The 17,704-nt window shown below is 41.5% G+C and overlaps 6 protein-coding genes across 7 annotated transcripts in view; 5 read left to right on the forward strand and 1 right to left on the reverse strand.

Moving 5' to 3' along the window:
* Nucleotides 1-17,704, reverse strand: part of LOC135345838 (ankyrin repeat, SAM and basic leucine zipper domain-containing protein 1-like) — a 34,689-nt gene that overhangs the window by 14,491 nt on the left and 2,494 nt on the right. Inside the window, exons 2-10 of one of the 2 annotated variants that reach the window (XM_064543315.1) lie at nucleotides 16,898-17,482; nucleotides 15,210-16,588; nucleotides 14,756-14,878; nucleotides 9,010-9,592; nucleotides 7,563-8,740; nucleotides 7,121-7,234; nucleotides 4,116-4,233; nucleotides 1,402-1,502; nucleotides 902-1,013 (exon numbers count right to left, since the gene is read on the reverse strand). In XM_064543315.1, the coding sequence (XP_064399385.1) occupies nucleotides 902-1,006 (105 nt within the window). In that variant the 5' untranslated portion in view covers nucleotides 1,007-1,013; nucleotides 1,402-1,502; nucleotides 4,116-4,233; ... (4 more) ...; nucleotides 15,210-16,588; nucleotides 16,898-17,482. Of the gene's footprint in view, nucleotides 1-901; nucleotides 1,014-1,401; nucleotides 1,503-4,115; nucleotides 4,234-7,120; nucleotides 7,235-7,562; nucleotides 8,741-9,009; nucleotides 9,593-14,755; nucleotides 14,879-15,209; nucleotides 16,589-16,897; nucleotides 17,483-17,704 lie in introns of those variants that run through there. The other variant, XM_064543316.1, reaches the window with a different exon arrangement.
* Nucleotides 1-17,704, forward strand: part of LOC135345818 (TNF receptor-associated factor 4-like) — a 124,978-nt gene that overhangs the window by 3,949 nt on the left and 103,325 nt on the right. The window lies entirely within an intron of this gene.
* On the forward strand, nucleotides 1,844-3,431 carry LOC135345831 (TNF receptor-associated factor 5-like). Its single transcript, XM_064543307.1, has 2 exons — nucleotides 1,844-2,131; nucleotides 2,293-3,431. The coding sequence occupies exons 1-2, from the start codon at nucleotides 1,873-1,875 to the stop codon at nucleotides 3,330-3,332; spliced, it is 1,299 nt and encodes a 432-aa protein (XP_064399377.1). The 5' UTR covers nucleotides 1,844-1,872; the 3' UTR covers nucleotides 3,333-3,431.
* LOC135345826 (TNF receptor-associated factor 4-like) lies at nucleotides 4,536-6,201 on the forward strand. Its single transcript, XM_064543302.1, has 2 exons — nucleotides 4,536-4,928; nucleotides 4,989-6,201. Exons 1-2 carry the CDS (start codon nucleotides 4,676-4,678, stop codon nucleotides 6,041-6,043), a joined length of 1,308 nt encoding a protein of 435 aa, XP_064399372.1. The 5' UTR covers nucleotides 4,536-4,675; the 3' UTR covers nucleotides 6,044-6,201.
* On the forward strand, nucleotides 9,738-11,377 carry LOC135345832 (TNF receptor-associated factor 4-like). The gene is made up of 2 exons (XM_064543308.1): nucleotides 9,738-10,044; nucleotides 10,186-11,377. Exons 1-2 carry the CDS (start codon nucleotides 9,813-9,815, stop codon nucleotides 11,247-11,249), a joined length of 1,296 nt encoding a protein of 431 aa, XP_064399378.1. The 5' UTR covers nucleotides 9,738-9,812; the 3' UTR covers nucleotides 11,250-11,377.
* Nucleotides 11,931-13,598, forward strand: LOC135345828 (TNF receptor-associated factor 5-like). Its single transcript, XM_064543303.1, has 2 exons — nucleotides 11,931-12,254; nucleotides 12,416-13,598. Exons 1-2 carry the CDS (start codon nucleotides 11,990-11,992, stop codon nucleotides 13,456-13,458), a joined length of 1,308 nt encoding a protein of 435 aa, XP_064399373.1. The 5' UTR covers nucleotides 11,931-11,989; the 3' UTR covers nucleotides 13,459-13,598.

Consider the following 17,704-nt stretch of genomic DNA (forward strand, 5'->3'; position numbering starts at 1 on the left):
ACATTCCTAACCTACAGTACTATGATATAGTATATACTTCACTGCTTTACATTCTGTCCATTGTATCGCCATGCTTACAATACACTGATGCTTTGTGTGTAAATCACTGATACTGAAACTGAACAGTCTGGATACTGAAACTGAACAGTCTGGTGCCGAAAACCCGCAATATCTACCAAAACACAGTTACATTCCAGTAGAATTGTTACTCGAAATGTTTTCATTCGCTGCCGTGTCCAACAGTACATTGACCAAACTCAATGATGCCTTCCTTTCCATGAGGTGAGGCTGACTATCAGAGCACAGGGAGGAGTAACTTAACACACATCTCATAGCCATATTCTCTCGGTCATTTTGAGATTATTATCTCCTACAGTTTTTAGTTCTTATTCAGATTGTCAGCTTCGTCTTGTTTGAAGAACAGTTTCTTTGTTGAGTGGTAGAACATCGATTTAGAGCATCAGTTGTGAAACTGACAGCAGCTTGTTTGTTTCGTTTCTTCGTGATAATCAATCCAGGAAAAAGGGGATTTCACGGACTCACTAACAACTGTGCCACCTGGAGGTGACCTTTACTGGCAGCCAGACAAAGTGCCTGTGGGTGGGTGGGAGGGTGTGTGTGTGTGTGCGTGTGTGTGGGTGTGTATGTGTGTGTGTGTGTGTGTGTGTGGGGAGCATTGAATTCAGGCATCACATAATTAGCTTTAACTACATTTGTGCAGCAATAGTCTCCCTACAGCTAGAATGAATTCTATAAAATTGTTCGTGCACCTTCTGAAGTAAGTCGCTTATGGTCTCTTAAATAGATTACTGAAACACTTTTTGGAAGAAAGGCTATATATATATAAACTATTGTTTTTGCAACAAACTAAGCCATGCATTGACATAATAATTGCACTCACAGTCCACTCCCTGGAGTCTTGCTTGTGTATGTCAGCCTCGGCAGAGAGGAGGAGCTCCACTAGAGGCAGGTGGCCATTCTGACTGGCATAGAGCAAGGGAGACATCTGGTGCCTGTGTGTGTGCATGAATAACCGAGCGGATCTAAATGTGTGTGTGTGTTTGGGGACGACCCTTTCAACTTTAGTACCGTTGATCCAATGTAATACAATTTTCTGATTTTCTGAAATCTTAGAAAGAGACCTCTCAAACGTTGTCGAACCTCAGAGTATATATATTTGAGAGAATAAATTAGAGCTGTCCATGGATATACATTTAGCCTATGATCCAAGGACGAAAAATACAAATTATGCACTCGATGAAATTTTGAATTTTTACACATCATTTGAAATGTCTCTTTCTAAGCTTTCACGTTATATGGCTATTAAAATATTACGCACTCTTAGGGGAAATTGCATAATGGTATAATTAATATATTCTCTCATTTGTCGTATGTGTTGACCTTTGCACCCTTGTTGAGTAGGAGTCTGGCACACAAGACAAGGCCCTCCCTCCGAGTCACACTCTTGTGAGCACACACCGCCATCAGAGTGGTGTAGTAGTCTGTGTGGGTATGTGTGTGGGGGGGGGGGGAATCAGCAGAAGCCAGAATATACAGGTAGTATAGTTATGTATCAGAAGAGGTACGACACGAGTACCTTGATTAGGTTTGGTCACTTGTAAAATTCATCATTGTTGCATGTGACTACTTAACTCAATTTGAGGGTACTCGTTTCAGACCTCCTATGTACTATATAGCCTCCTTCATAAGGCCTCAGAAAGGCCTGGGATCGAGGCTAGTCATGTACTAACGCGACAGCCACAAAGCATATTCATAAGGCCACCCACACACCACACCACACCACATTACACCACACCATTGTCTAGTCACATGATGTTTATTTTAAGTAAAGTGTAGCTAAACAGTTAACTAATGAATGACCAATTTTCTAGACCATCACTCAATGAGGGAGGTTACGACTACAAGTTCATAGAAGAACCTGCAGACTCTCTCAAGTGTCTCATCTGTCTGCTAGTAGTTAGGGAGCCACAACAACATGGCGGCTGTGGGAAGCTATTCTGTAAGAGCTGTATAACAAAGTACAGGAGGAACGATTGTCCTCACTGCAGACAACCAATAAGGGCATCTGGATACCAGCAATTCGGAGGAACTATCTTTAACGATTTTAGAAGTGAGTTAAAAGAGCTATACATGTAGAAATAGTACATAGACTATACACTATACATGCACGAGTTTCAATTCGTGTCTTTCCCTATATAGTGGCCTGGCTCTCAAAACATTTCCTGCACTTAAACAGAACGTTTCTATACCCCTATACTATAATTATTCTAGGTGACCAAGAGGTGAAGTCTCTGCTAGTATACTGCACGACCAGCTGTGGTTGGCAAGGGGAGCTGCGATCAGTCGAAGACCACAAGCAAAACAAGTGCGAAAATACTAAAATCCCATGCCCGAATAATTGCGGCATCACGCTTATAAGAAAAAATCTTCAGTTTCATCTTGCGACAGAATGCCTGAGGCGACTCACAAGCTGCCTAAAGTGTAAGCAAGAGATGGAGTATCGAGATCTGGACAACCACATGGCAAGAAAATGCCCCAAGAGACAGTACACATGCCCACACTGCAATGAAGCTGGTGTGTATGATGAGAGAACTACTACACATCTGGAAGTTTGCCCTAAAGTCAAGATCCCGTGTTATAAATGCTCGGGTACATTTTCTCGCTGTGATGAATCAAGTCATCCAGTATTTTGCCCTAATGAACCAGTTCAATGCAAGTACTACAGTATCGGCTGTGCAGAGAAGCCTCTAAGAAAGGATAAGAGTACGCACGAAAAAAATGCTCAGCTTCACCTTTCACTAGCAACTGAAGAGGTCTTGAGGCTAAAGAAAGCACAGTTCTGGAAAAATGCTCTAACATTCAGAATTAAAAACTACAAGGTACTCGGAAATGATTATATTAGCCCTCCCTTCTTAACTTCAGCATCAGGCTACAAGATGTGTATACATGTTGATACTGGTAAAGGCACTCATGTTTCAGTGCATGCCTATCTCATGAAGGGAGACAATGATGACTCCCTGTCCTGGCCGTTCACTGGGACAGTCACATTCGAGCTACTCAACCAACTGGAGGATGATAACCATCACAAGAAAACAGCCACATTCCCAGCAGACCGTGTTTCCAGTCAGAGGGTGGTGGATGGTGAGAGAGGGGGGACAGGACGGGGCCGGACTAAGTTCATCTCCCACGCTAACCTCGATTACAATGCCGATAACAACACTCAGTACCTCAAAGACGACACTCTAATATTTCGAGTATCTGCAGAAGCTCCTGACTACAAACCATGGCTAGAGTGCACCAACTGTGTGTAGTGGCGATATTACAGGACAGTTACTACATTGCCTATAATAGTATAGCTGAGCCAACGCATACAATAATTATAGTACTTTCATACATTATGGGCAACATCTAGCAATGACATGTTATTTGAACGAATAACACAGGCTGCACACTGAGATGAGTAGCTACCAATTAATAAGCTAGATTTCAAATAGTACCAATTACTGTACTTATTCAATTTAAAGCGACACTTTTAAATAATTACGAAGCCAGAGGTCATTTCTTTTGGAGGTTGAAAAATTATGTTGAAGTCTTGGTGTCGCATATTTAGAGGGTCGCATCTAATTGGAGGTTACTCTACTATCCTCGATTATAGGCCACTTAAATTGCATTGTTTTTTGCAGCCTGGAATCGAGGCTGTGGTTTGACCTCTATTTAGGACGCGACATAAAAAAATAATTGTAAACGCTGCAGTCGCTACTTTTAGAGGTCAGAAAATTGGAAAAGATCGAGGGTGTCGCATATTTGGAGGGTCGCTTTAAATCGAATAAGTACGGTAATACTTAGTATAGCGAATATTTTGTCCCCTGAAAATTACCCGCTATACGGTATATAGCACCATGAACTTGCCTCATAAACAACGTACAATATACACCATAAACACATGTTGTACTGAGGGAGAAAACATATAGAATACTGTATAATTGTTCAACCATGTTCTTCGAATTCAGTAATTATGGCTGTTGAAAAATCCGAACTTTCCTTGGGAAATTGTAGAAGCACGTAGCAAAAAATCTCTTTTCATATTCTCTCACCTGTCGTATGTGTTGACCTTTGCCCCTTTGTTGAGTAGGAGTCTGGCACAGGAGACGAGGCCTTCCCTCCGAGTCACACTCTTGTGAGCACACACCGCCATCAGAGCCGTGTAGTAGTCTGTATGTGTGTGTGTGGGGGGGGGTCGTGGGTAAAACTTTTGTCCCCACGAAAATAATGAATTTTTTTATTAAGTACTCGCAGATAATTGGAGATTGCAATGAATCTCATTAAAACTGCCATGAATAACATTAATTTCACAACTTGAGTAAAATTTTAATACCAGCAAAATGAGCTAACAGTGAAATCGCAAACAAATCTATCTGTGGAAATATGTCACCTTAAGGTACCCGCTATAAGGTAGTAGCAGCCACAAAGCATTCCTAGGGCCACCCACACATCACATGCACCACACCATTGTCTAGTCACATGATGTTTATTTTGATTGTTTATATAAGTACGTGTATAGCTGCACAGTTATTACAATCTCTTTATAAGCCTTTGACATTGTCTAGTGAAGTCACATGTAAGTAGCTAGCTGCACAGTTAGTTTGGACTAAACATGTTTGGCCAATTTTCTAGCCCATCACTCAATGAGGGAGGTTACGACTACAAGTTCATAGAAGAACCTGCAGACTCTCTCAAGTGTCTCATCTGTCTGCTAGTAGTTAGGGAGCCACAACAACATGGCGGCTGTGGGAAGCTATTCTGTAAAGTGTGTATTGACAAGCACAAGGTCTTTAGCAATGCTTGTCCATGCTGTAGAAGACCACTCTTGCAATTGGGGCAATCTACCCTTTTCCCTGACCTTAGAAGTGAGTAAACCATTAACGTGAGAGTACTAACTATTTAGTATGAAATATGCTGTTTTGTAGGTGAGCGGGAGGTGAAGTCCCTCTTTGTTCAATGTCCAACAGCCTGTGAATGGAATGGAGAGCTGCGGTCACTAAAAGACCATATACAGAAGGACTGTGGGAACACTTTAGTTCCTTGCCCAAATGGTTGCAACAATGGCTCAACAAAACTTAGACGGAACAACATAGATTTTCATCTACACCAAAAATGCCCAAATCGATTACTTTTGTGTACAAATTGTTGGAAAGACGTCGAATTTAGGAATGCCAAAAATCATGAACTAAACGAGTGCCCCAAGAGACGGTACACATGCCCACACTGCAATGAAGCTGGTGCGTATGATGAGAGAACTACTACACATCTAGAAGTCTGTCCTAAAGTCAAGGTTGAGTGCTCCAAGTGCTTGGTTAAAATATTTCGCTGTGATAAGTCACGTCATCCATTGGTTTGCCCGAAAGAACCAGTTTACTGTAAGTACTACAACATTGGTTGCAAAGAGAAGCCTCTAAGAAAAGACATAGACACACACGAGGAGAATGCTCAGCTTCACCTGTCACTAGCAACTGAAGAGGTATTGAGGCTAAAGAACGAGAAAAATAAACTAACATTCAGAATGAAAAAATTTGAATCCAATAAAAATGATAGTAAAAATATTATTACCCCTTCCTTCCACACCTCAAGAGCAGGGTACAAAATGTGCTTGAGAGTTGATGCTAATGGCTGGGGTGATAGCAAGGGCACGCATGTTGCAGTGTATGCCTATCTCATGAAGGGAGACAATGATGACTCCCTGTCCTGGCCGTTCACTGGGAGGGTCATAATCGAGCTACTCAACCAACTGGAGGACAAGAACCATCACAAGATGATGCTCCCATTTCCACCAGACGATGTGGCCAGCAAAAGAGTGGTGGGTAAAGAGACAGGGACAGGATATGGCTCCCCTGACTTCATCTCCCACGCTGACCTCGCTCGCAAGTTTCTTACAAACACTCAGTACCTCAAAGACGACACTCTAATATTCCGAGTATCTGCAGAAGCTCCTGACTACAAACCGTGGCTGGAGTGCACTAATTGACTATAGCTACACAGTATCATCATTATATGTGTAGAACTAACTTAATTTAGGTTACTCTACTATCTTCGATTGTAGGTCGCATAAATTACATTGTTTCTTGCGGCCTGGAATCGAGGCTGTGGTTTGACCTCTATTTAAGACACAACATAAACAAATAATTGTCAACGCAGCAGTTGCTACTTTTAGAGGTCATAAAATTGGAAAAGATCGAGGGTGTCAAATATTTGGAGGGTTGCTTTAAATCGAATAAGCACGGTATTCCGTGAAAACCTTTCTAACGATCAATCCGCGAAAGTTTATACCCTCAAAATATACCCGCTATATGGTAGAATATACATGTATGTCATACAAGTATCATCATAGATTATAACGACATAATAATTATAGACAATGACATTGCTCATGCTGCATACTGAGATGAGTACCAATATGTTACTCGCTATAATTATGGTACACCTGTAACATGCTGTACACTATTGCAGAGGTATAAATAACAGTCGGTCACCGGTCAATTTCTGAGCAATTAGCGTATTTAACCGGCCATTTAGCTACTTGCTCGGTCATAGTGTCCTAGCATGCAAAGATTGAAGGCCAAAGGTCATATTTATGATGCGCATGCGCACTAAAATAATGATCTCAAAACAGCCATGTGTCTTTGTTCATTGCACAAGAGGAGGCCTAGATATTTATATAGCTATGAAGCAGAGTGACAAGACGACTAGGTAAGCTTCTATTTTATGATCTAAGCATTACTTTACCTTCCATAAACATAGAGATTACTAAGGACATTGCATGGGTAATTTAGTGTCCGACCAATATCACCTGATGGCAGAACAAAATGTATTATGTTAGGACAACTTGTCAGGACAATCCAGATGTGCTATTTATACCTCTGCTATTTGTGCATCCAGTGATATGCCCAAAACTTTGTTCAACAACAAAGTTGCCTCTTACAATAATTATAGCCTAAGAGGCCGTTTTATATAATGGTAGTTATTTTTGTGTAGAGGTAACCGCTTATATAGCACCGACCAGTGTGGGCACATCCCGTGTAAGAATCCCCACCCACCCACTCACTGTTAGAGTCGGCCCCTCTCTCCAGCAACAGCTCCACCATCTCCTCACCACCTGTGTCACACGCGTGCAATAATGCAGTCCATCCACTGCTCAGTTGCTCATTCACATTAAAACCTGTACAAATAGCAGATTTTGACACTTTGAATGACCATAACTTAAGTGCTGTTGGTCCAATTTCAGATATTTTACAATTTTCTGGCAGCTCAAAGCGAGCTCTTTCAAATGGTGTATTAAAATGAGAGTTTATTTTCGAGGCTGATTTTAACAAAAAAGCGTGGGCTATAGGTGGGGGAAAAGTGCAAATTTGGGTCCGACTAAAAATATTGAGTTGAATATACCATCTGATAGTGTTTTTTCTCAGCTTTTAGAAAATCACAACGTCATTGCGATAAGACTAACGGAACTAAAGTTATGGGCCCAAACAGTGTACTAAGTAGCTCACCTGAATCTAGTATTGCATGGACCCTTTCCAGGTTACCCCTAGTGACAGCCAATCCCCTTGTTCCATCAGTCTGCTCTGTTCCTGCGGATCCGTATCAAACAAGACACATCCCTTTCTGTACTTTGACCTCGGGTTGTCTCCTCCTGTAGAGTTTCTGCTTCGAGGGTTGTTCATCTTTGGTTTATGTGGAAGATTTGGAGAGAATCTGCTCTGCTTGTACTTGATGGTCGTCGGCTGTGTTGCAGCTGATGATTTGATAGCATCAATCTCAGAACTGAGTGGCTTGCTTTCGACTTATCACTAGGTGGGGGGGAATCCCCTCCGACAATAAACCCATTTTGTTTAGGTTCGGTATCATTGTCTGTAATAATCGTACTAGCATTGCTGACAGGGGGAGGTGCATCCATCGCCACCACGTCTTTATCAGTAGCCAGATCACTGGTGGCTGCTCCATTGTTGATGTTGTTATTGTTAGTCGGCTTCTTGGTTATTGTCATCACAGGTTCATAGTCCAAGTCTCCAGGTGATTGACAATCTCCAAAGTCAAACCCATCATCATCTTCAAAATTACTGTACAGACCATATCCTCCCTCTGGTAGGTAGCTCATACTGATGTTCTGTACTGTGGAAGGCTTCTAATCTGCTTAGCTTAGCTTTGTGCATGCACATTTGCAGTCCGGCCACGCCCCTCTCCAATTTGTCCAACACGTGGGTTGTGGTATTTCTAAATGGTGCCCATTTATTCTATCCAGAGCCCACCATACAAAATGTACATTGTACACACTCTTCCTAACCCTAACCTACAGTACTATGATATTATAGTATATACTTCACTGCTTTACATTCTGTCCATTGTATCGCCATGCTTACAATACACTGATGCTTTGTGTGTAAATCACTGATACTGAAACTGAACAGTCTAATTGAATTGGTGCCGAAAACCAATAGAATCTCCTCCAGTTTTAGTTCTTATTCAGATTGTCAGCTTCGTCTTCTTTGAAGAACAGTTTCCTTGTTGACTGGTAGAACATCGATTTAGAGCATCAGTCGTGGAACTGACAGCAGCTTGTTTGTTTCGTTTCTTCGTGGTAATCAATCCAGGAAAAAAGGGGATTTCAATGACTCACTAACAACTGTGCCGCCTGGAGGTGACCTTTACTGGCCGCCAGACAAAGTGCCTGTGTGTGGGTGGGTGGGTGTGTGTGTGGGGGGGAGCATTGAATTCAGGCAATCACATAATTATCGTTAACTACATTTGTGCAGCAATAGTCTCCCTACAGCTAGAATGAATTCTATAAAATTGTTCGTGCACCTTCTGAAGTAAGTTGCTTATGGTCTCTTAAATAGATTACTGAAACACTTTTTGGAAGAAAGGCTAGTATACAAACTGTAGTATTATTGTTTTGCAACAAACTAAGCCAAGCATTGACATAATAATTGCACTCACTGTCCACTCCCTGGAGTCTTGCTTGTGTATGTCAGCCTCGGCAGAGAGGAGCAGCTCCACTAGAGGCAGGTGGCCATTCTGACTGGCATAGAGCAGGGGGGACATCTGGTGCCTGTGTGTGTGTTTCAATAACCAGGGCGGATCAAGGTGTGTGTGCTTGGAGACTCTTTCATCAGCCATAACTTCAGTACCCGTTGATCCAATGTCAACAATTTTCTGCTGAAAGCTTAGAAAGAGACCTTTCAAAGGATGTCATCAACATTATGAGATAAAAATAATTTGGCTATATCATGGAATTGTCCCATGGTTCAAGGCTGAAAAATAACAAATTATTTCCTCAACAAAATTTGTCTTTCTAAGCTTTAATATTGGATCAGTATGGCTGTTGAGAAATAATATTACGCACTTTTAGGGGAAATTGTATAACGGTATTTAGCAAAAATGAATCTATATGGAAAATATTCTCTCACCTGTCGGATAGGTACTGACCTTTGCCCCCTTGTTGAGTAGGCACAGGAGACGAGGCCCTCCCTCCGAGTCACACTCTTGTGAGCACACACCGCCATCAGAGCCGTGTAGTAGTCTGTGTGGGTGTGTCGGTGGGTGTGTGTGGAGGGGGAGGGATAATCAGCACAGATATTAGACTTAATAAATACATACGTGTCCGTTATATGAATACTATAAGGCCACAAAGCATATTTATATGCCACCCACACACCACACTAAGCCATTGTCTAGTCACATGATGTCCATTTGTTTGCTAAGTGTACGTGTATAGCTGCACAGTTAGTTTGGAACTAAACATGAATAAGCTATCACTGAATGAAGGAGGTTATGACTACAAGTTCATAGAAGAACCTGCAGACTCTCTCAAGTGTCTCATCTGTCTGCTAGTAGTTAGGGAGCCACAACAACATGGCGGCTGTGGGAAGCTATTCTGTAAAGTGTGTATTGACAAGCACAAGACCCTCAGAAATACCTGTCCACACTGTAGAAGACCACTCTTGCAAACGGGGCTTTTCCCTGATCTTAGAAGTGAGTAAATCTTTACATGAAAAATTAATGTGCTACACGTACGTGAGAGCTAGAGTACATGTAGCTATTCTACTGAATATGGCTACCATTATACATGTATACATTGAATAAAATATGCTATAACATTGTTTTGTTTTGTAGGTGAGCAGGAAGTGAAGTCTCTGCTGGTTCATTGTCCAACAGCCTGTGAATGGAATGGAGAGCTTCGATCACTAGAAGATCACATGCAGAAAGTCTGTGAGAATGCTATAGTTCCTTGCCCAAATGGTTGTAGCAATGGCAAAACAAAGATGATGCGAAAAAACGTTGATTTTCATATCCTAACTAACTGCCCGAATCGATCACATTCGTGTACAAAATGTCAGAATGTGATGGAGTTTAGGAATGCCATAAGCCATGAACTAAACGAGTGCCCCAAGAGACGGTACACATGCCCACACTGCAATGAAGCTGGTGTGTATGATGAGAGAACTACTACACATCTGGAAGTCTGTCCTAGAGTAGAGATAACATGCAAAAAATGCTCACTACAAATCATTCGCTGTGACGAATCATGTCATCCTTTGTTCTGCCTGAATGAACCAGTTCGCTGCACATACTACAACATTGGCTGTAAAGAGAAGCCTCTAAGAAAAGATGTAACTAAACACGAGGAGAATGCTCAGCTTCACCTTTCACTAGCAACTAAAGAAGTCTTGAGGCTAAATAAAATACAATTCCGGAAAGATGCACTGACATTCAGAATGAATAAGTTTGAAAAACATAACTTAAAAAAAAACAAATTTTATAGCCCTCCTTTCCACACCTCAGAAGCAGGTTACAAGATGTGTATCCGTGTATATGCCAATGGTCTTGGTGATGGTAAGGGCACTCATGTTACAGCGAGTGCCCATCTCATGAAAGGAGACAATGATGACTCTCTGTCCTGGCCGTTTACTGGGACAGTCACAGTCGAGCTACTCAACCAACTGGAGGACAAGAACCATCGCAAGGAGACACTCACATTCCCAGCAAACGATGATGTCAGTGAGAGAGTGGTGAATAATGAGAGAGGGGAAGGATGGGGCTACCCTGACTTCATCTCCCACGCTGACCTCGTTCACAAGCCTCTTACAAACACCCAGTACCTCAAAGACGACACTCTAATATTTCGAGTATCTGCAGAAGCTCCTGACTACAAGCCATGGCTGGAGTGTACTAATTGACTATATATTATAGTTACAGTACCACGTACGTGTAAGTAATTACCTGTGTACCAACTGATTGTAGGACAGTTAAGTTTTGTGTCATATATATATTGCCAATAATTTATCTATAATAATACACATATTATTATAACAGTAATTATTATCATTCCTACATTATGGACTATAAACATGACATAAGATCACTATACCTGCTAATGCAGACAACACCTGGTCTATACAAACAACGACATGCTCAACTAACAAAGTCTGCATACCGTATAGCGGGTATATATTTTTGCGGAAATGCCTTTAGAAAGGTTTCGCGGATTTAATTTTCGTGGAAAAGCGCCTTTTTGCAGCATGCATGCGGTATTAAATTCGCGGTTATAAATGTTCGCGGTACACGCCTAATCCACGACATTTATACCCTCGAAATATACCCGCTATACGGTATACTGAGATGAGTACCATGCATTAATTAAGACTCCCATAGCAGTATAGTATTATAATTACAGCCACTTCAGAGACGCACAGCACATTCTAACAGTCAAAGTACTATTTTACATGTACGTTTTTATACACCAAATATATGTCAGATGTCAAGTACATTTTAAGTGAAATATACAAAATGAATACATGTATTTTATGAATTATTGTCGGGCTCCACAAAATATTCATGAGGGGGAAACCCACATATTCTCTAGTCACATGATGTCTATTTTTGTTTGTCTATAGCTATATACAGTTTGGAACTAAACATGAATGGTCAATTTTCTAGCCTATCAATCAATGAGGCCGAGGGAGGTTACGACTACAAGTTCATAGAAGAACCTGCAGACTCTCTCAAGTGTCTCATCTGTCTGCTAGTAGTTAGGGAGCCACAACAACATGGCGGCTGTGGGAAGCTATTCTGTAAGAGCTGTATAACTAAGTACAGGAGGAACGATTGTCCTCACTGCAGACAACCAATCAGGGCATCTGGATACCAGCAATTCGGAGGAACTATCTTTAACGATTTTAGAAGTGAGTTAAAAGAGCTATACATGTAGAAATAGTACATAGTATAGACACACATACAAGAGTTTCGATTCGTGTCTTTCCCTATATATAGTGGCCTGGCTCTCAAAACTTCCTGCACTTAAACATGAGAACGTTTCTATACCCCTATACTATAATTATTCTAGGTGACCAAGAGGTGAAGTCTCTGCTAGTATACTGCACGACCAGCTGTGGTTGGCAAGGGGAGCTGCGATCAGTCGAAGATCACAAGCAAAACAAGTGCGAAAATAATATAACCCCATGCCCAAATGATTGCGGCTTCGCGCTTATAAGAAAAAATCTTCAGTTTCATCTTGCAACAGACTGCCTGAGGCGACTCACAAGCTGCCTAAAGTGTAAGCAAGAGATACAGTATCGAGATCTGGACAACCACATGGCAAGAAAGTGCCCCAAGAGACAGTACACATGCCCACACTGCAATGAAGCTGGTGTGTATGATGAGAGAACTACTACACATCTGGACGTCTGTCCTAAAGTCAAGATCCCGTGTTATAAATGCTCGGGTACATTTTCTCGCTGCGATGAATCAAGTCATCCAGTATTTTGCCCTAATGAACCAGTTCAATGCAAGTACTACAGTATCGGCTGTGCAGAGAAGCCTCTAAGAAAGGATAAGAGTACGCACGAAAAAAATGCACAGCTTCACCTTTCACTAGCAACAGAAGAGGTATTGAGGCTAAAGAAAGCACAGTTCTGGAAAAATGCTCTAACATTCAGAATTAAAAACTACAAGGTACTCGAATTAGAAGGAAAAGATTTTTATAGCCCTCCCTTCTTAACTTCAGCATCAGGCTACAAGATGTGTATACGTGTTGATACTAGTAAAGGCACTCATGTTTCAGTGTATGCCTATCTCATGAAGGGAGACAATGATGACTCCCTGTCCTGGCCATTCACTGGGAGAGTTACATTTGAGCTACTCAACCAACTGGAGGATGATAACCATCACAAGTGGACAACCAGATTCTCAGCAGATAGTGTTTCCAGTCAGAGAGTGGTGGATCATGAGAGAGGGGGGAAAGGATATGGCCGGCCTAAGTTCATCTCCCACACTGACCTCGCTCACAAGCCTCTTACAAACACTCAGTACCTCAAAGACGACACTCTAATATTCCGAGTATCTGCAGAAGCTCCTGACTACAAGCCATGGCTGGAGTGTACTAATTGACTGTATAAAAATTAATAGCTACATTATCATAATTATACGTGTAGGAAAGTTGAACTAATTAATGGACCTGACTGTACATGTAATTTCTTTCAAATATCCATTGTATATACAAGTATCTTCATAGATTAAAATAATTATAAAACGACATAATAAACTATCATAACAAGTGTTGCAAGCGTGCGCTTGCTAATGCCTCCCGCCATGTTTTGCTTTCGCTCTAAAAGTATTAGTGTTATAGTAGTTTCTATAATGAATTTTATATTAAAGTTAGCTTATCTATATAAAGTCACTGAGAAGAAAAGACTTATTTAAATGCATCTATTGTTGTTATTTAAGAAAATTGATTCTTCCAGGATTTGTAGTTCAGTGTATATAATGTCTAAGAAGAAAAGACCTGTGTACATGCATATTATTATCTATATTGTTATATGGTAGTGTTTTGTGGCTTACCAGGCCCTCAAGACAAAGATGACTCTGCCAGGAGGATCTGGATCTTGGATATTATTTTCTCACACGTGGGGAATGAGCGCGCATGCGCATTACATCCACAGGAATAATTAAAGGGTGTGTCCAAAGGGATCATTTTCACAAATGACTACTGCTAGCTAGCTGTTTTAACAGATATTTTCTGAGTCTTGTAGCTAACAAAAAGCTAGCGCTTTAGTACAAGGCTAACTCATATGTTGAATAGAAAGTTTGTGCGAACAAATGATGCTATGAAAGATTCTAAAGAGGCTACAACAGCCTTCAATATGAGTCAAACTAGCCATAACTCGAGAAAGAAGCTTTAGTTTACTATTCCACGAATCAAAATCCAAGAGAACGTGGCTAGAAGTCTATAGAAACTGCTAGCTTTCGTCGCATTGCAACCGTTGAGCAGTTACAGCTGGAACAGACACACACACACACACACACACACACACACACACAGTCAGCTTTACCGTATCCCTCGTGCGGCTACGCCTCGAGGCATAATTATTAACAATGACATTGCTCATGCTGCATAATGAGAAAAATAAGTTACTTGCTATTTATGGTACATTAGTAACACATGCATGCACACTAGTGTGTGTCCAGTGATGTGCCCAGAACAGAACTTTCAAAGTGGTGGCTTTAAATCCTCAATCTCAAAATCCAACAACAAAGTTGCCTCTTACAATAATTATAGCCTAAGAGGCGGTTTTATACAGTGATGGTTATTTTTGTCTATAGAGGTAACTGGTTATACAGCACCGACCAGTGTGGGAACATCCCGTGTGGGAACATCCCGTGTAAGAATCCCCACCCACCCACTCACCTTTATGAGTGTTAGGGTCGGCCCCTCTCTCCAGCAACATCTCCACCATCTCCTCACGACCTGTGTCACACGCGTGCAATAATGCAGTCCATCCACTGCTCAGTTGCTCATTCACATTAAAACCTGTATAAATAGCAGATTTTGACACTTTGAATGACCATAACTTAAGTGCTGTTGGTCCAATTTCAGATATTTTACAATTTTCTGGCAGCTCAAAGCGAGCTCTTTCAAATGGTGTATTAAAATTAGAGTTTATTTTCGAGGCTGATTTTAACAAAAAAGCGTGGGCTATATATAGGTGGAGGAAAAGTGCAAATTTGGGTCCCACTAAAAATATTGAGTTGAATATACCATCTGATAGTGTTTTTTCTCAGCTTTCAGAAAATCACAACGTCATTGCGATAGGACTAACGAAACTAAAGTTATGGGCCCAAACAGTGTATAAGTAGCTCACCTGAATCTAGTATTGCATGGACCCTTTTCAGGTTACCCTTAGTGACAGCCAATCGAAGCTCCTCCCCTTGTTCCATCAGTCTGCTCTGTTCCTGTGGATCTGTATCAAATAAGACACACCCTTTTCTGTACTTTGACCTCGGGTCGTCTCCTCCTGTAGGATTTCGCTTTGAGGGTTACTCATCTTCAATTTGTGTGGGAGATTTGGAGAGAATCTGCTCTGCTTGTACTTGATGGTCGTCGGCTGTGTTGCAGCTGAAGATTTGATAGCATTAATCTCAGAATTAAGTGGCTTGCTTTCGACTTGATCACTAGGTGGGGGGGAATCCCCTCCGACAAAAAAACCCATTTTGTTTAGGCTCGGTATCATCGTCTGTAATAATCGTACTAGCATTGCTGACAGGGGGAGGTACATCCATCGCCACCGCGTCTTTATCAGTAGCCAGATCACTGGTGGCTGCTCCATTGTTGATGTTGTTATTGTTAGTCGGCTTCTTGGTCATTGTCATCACAGGTTCATAGTCAAGTCTCCTGGTGATTGACAATCTCCAAAGTCAAATCCATCATCATCTTCAAAATTACTGTACAGACCATATCCTCCTTCTGGTAGGTAGCTCATACTGATGTTCTGTACTGTGGAAGGCTTCTAATCTGCTTAGCTTTGTGCATGCACTTTTGCAGTCCGGCCACGCCCCTCTCCAATTTTGTCCAACACATGGTTGTGGTATTTCTAAATGGTGCCCATTTATTCTATCCAGAGCCCACCATACAAAATGTACATTGTACACATTCCTAACCTACAGTACTATGATATAGTATATACTTCACTGCTTTACATTCTGTCCATTGTATCGCCATGCTTACAATACACTGATGCTTTGTGTGTAAATCACTGATACTGAAACTGAACAGTCTGGATACTGAAACTGAACAGTCTGGTGCCGAAAACCCGCAATATCTACCAAAACACAGTTACATTCCAGTAGAATTGTTACTCGAAATGTTTTCATTCGCTGCCGTGTCCAACAGTACATTGTCCAAACTCAATGATGCCTTCCTTTCCATGAGGTGAGGCTGACTATCAGAGCACAGGGAGGAGTAACTTAACACACATCTCATAGCCATATTCTCTCGGTCATTTTGAGATTATTATCTCCTACAGTTTTTAGTTCTTATTCAGATTGTCAGCTTCGTCTTCTTTGAAGAACAGTTTCCTTGTTGACTGGTAGAACATCGATTTAGAGCATCAGTCGTGGAACTGACAGCAGCTTGTTTGTTTCGTTTCTTCGTGGTAATCAATCCAGGGAAAAGGGGATTTCACGGACTCACTAACAACTGTGCCACCTGGAGGTGACCTTTACTGGCCGCCAGACAAAGTGCCTGTGGGTGGGTGGGAGGGTGTGTGTGTGTGTGCGTGTGTGTGGGTGTGTATGTGTGTGTGTGTGTGTGTGTGTGGGGAGCATTGAATTCAGGCATCACATAATTAGCTTTAACTACATTTGTGCAGCAATAGTCTCCCTACAGCTAGAATGAATTCTATAAAATTATTCGTGCACCTTCTGAAGTAAGTCGCTTATGGTCTCTTAAATAGATTACTGAAACACTTTTTGGAAGAAAGGCTATATATATATATAAACTGTTGTTTTTGCAACAAACTAAGCCATGCATTGACATAATAATTGCACTCACAGTCCACTCTCTGGAGTCTTGCTTGTGTATGTCCGCCTCGGCAGAGAGGAGGAGCTCCACTAGAGGCAGGTGGCCATTCTGACTGGCATAGAGTAGGGGGGACATCTGGTGCCTGTGTGTGTGTGCATGAATAACCGGGCGGATCTAAGTGTGTGTGTGTGTTTGGGGACGACCGTTGATCCAATGTAATACAATTTTCTGATTTTCTGAAATCTTAGAAAGAGACCTCTCAAACGGTGTCGATCCTCAGAGTATATATATTTGAGAGAAAAAATTAGAGCTGTCCATGGATATACATTTAGCCCATGGTCCAAGGCCGAAAATACAAATTATGCATTCGATGAAATTTTGAATTTTTACACATCATTTGAAACGTCTCTTTCTAAGCTTTCACGTTATATGGCTATTAAAATATTACGCACTCTTAGGGGAAATTGTATAATGGTATAATAAATATATTCTCTCATCTGTCGTATGTGTTGACCTTTGCACCCTTGTTGAGTAGGAGTCTGGCACACAAGACAAGGCCCTCCCTCCGAGTCACACTCTTGTGAGCACACACCGCCATCAGAGTGGTGTAGTAGTCTGTGTGGGTATGTGTGTGGGTGGGTGGAGGGGGGAATCAGCAGAAGCCAGAATATACATGTAATATAGTTATGTATCAGAGGAGGTACGACATGAGTACCTTGATTAGGTTTGGTCACTTGTAAAATTGATCATTGTTGCATGTGACTAATTAACTCAATTTGAGGGTACTTGTGTCAGACCTCCTCATGTACTAGCCTCCTTCATAAGGCCTCAGAAAGG

Source organism: Halichondria panicea, chromosome 12 (genome assembly GCF_963675165.1).
Source record: "Halichondria panicea chromosome 12, odHalPani1.1, whole genome shotgun sequence".
Taxonomy (NCBI): domain Eukaryota; kingdom Metazoa; phylum Porifera; class Demospongiae; order Suberitida; family Halichondriidae; genus Halichondria; species Halichondria panicea.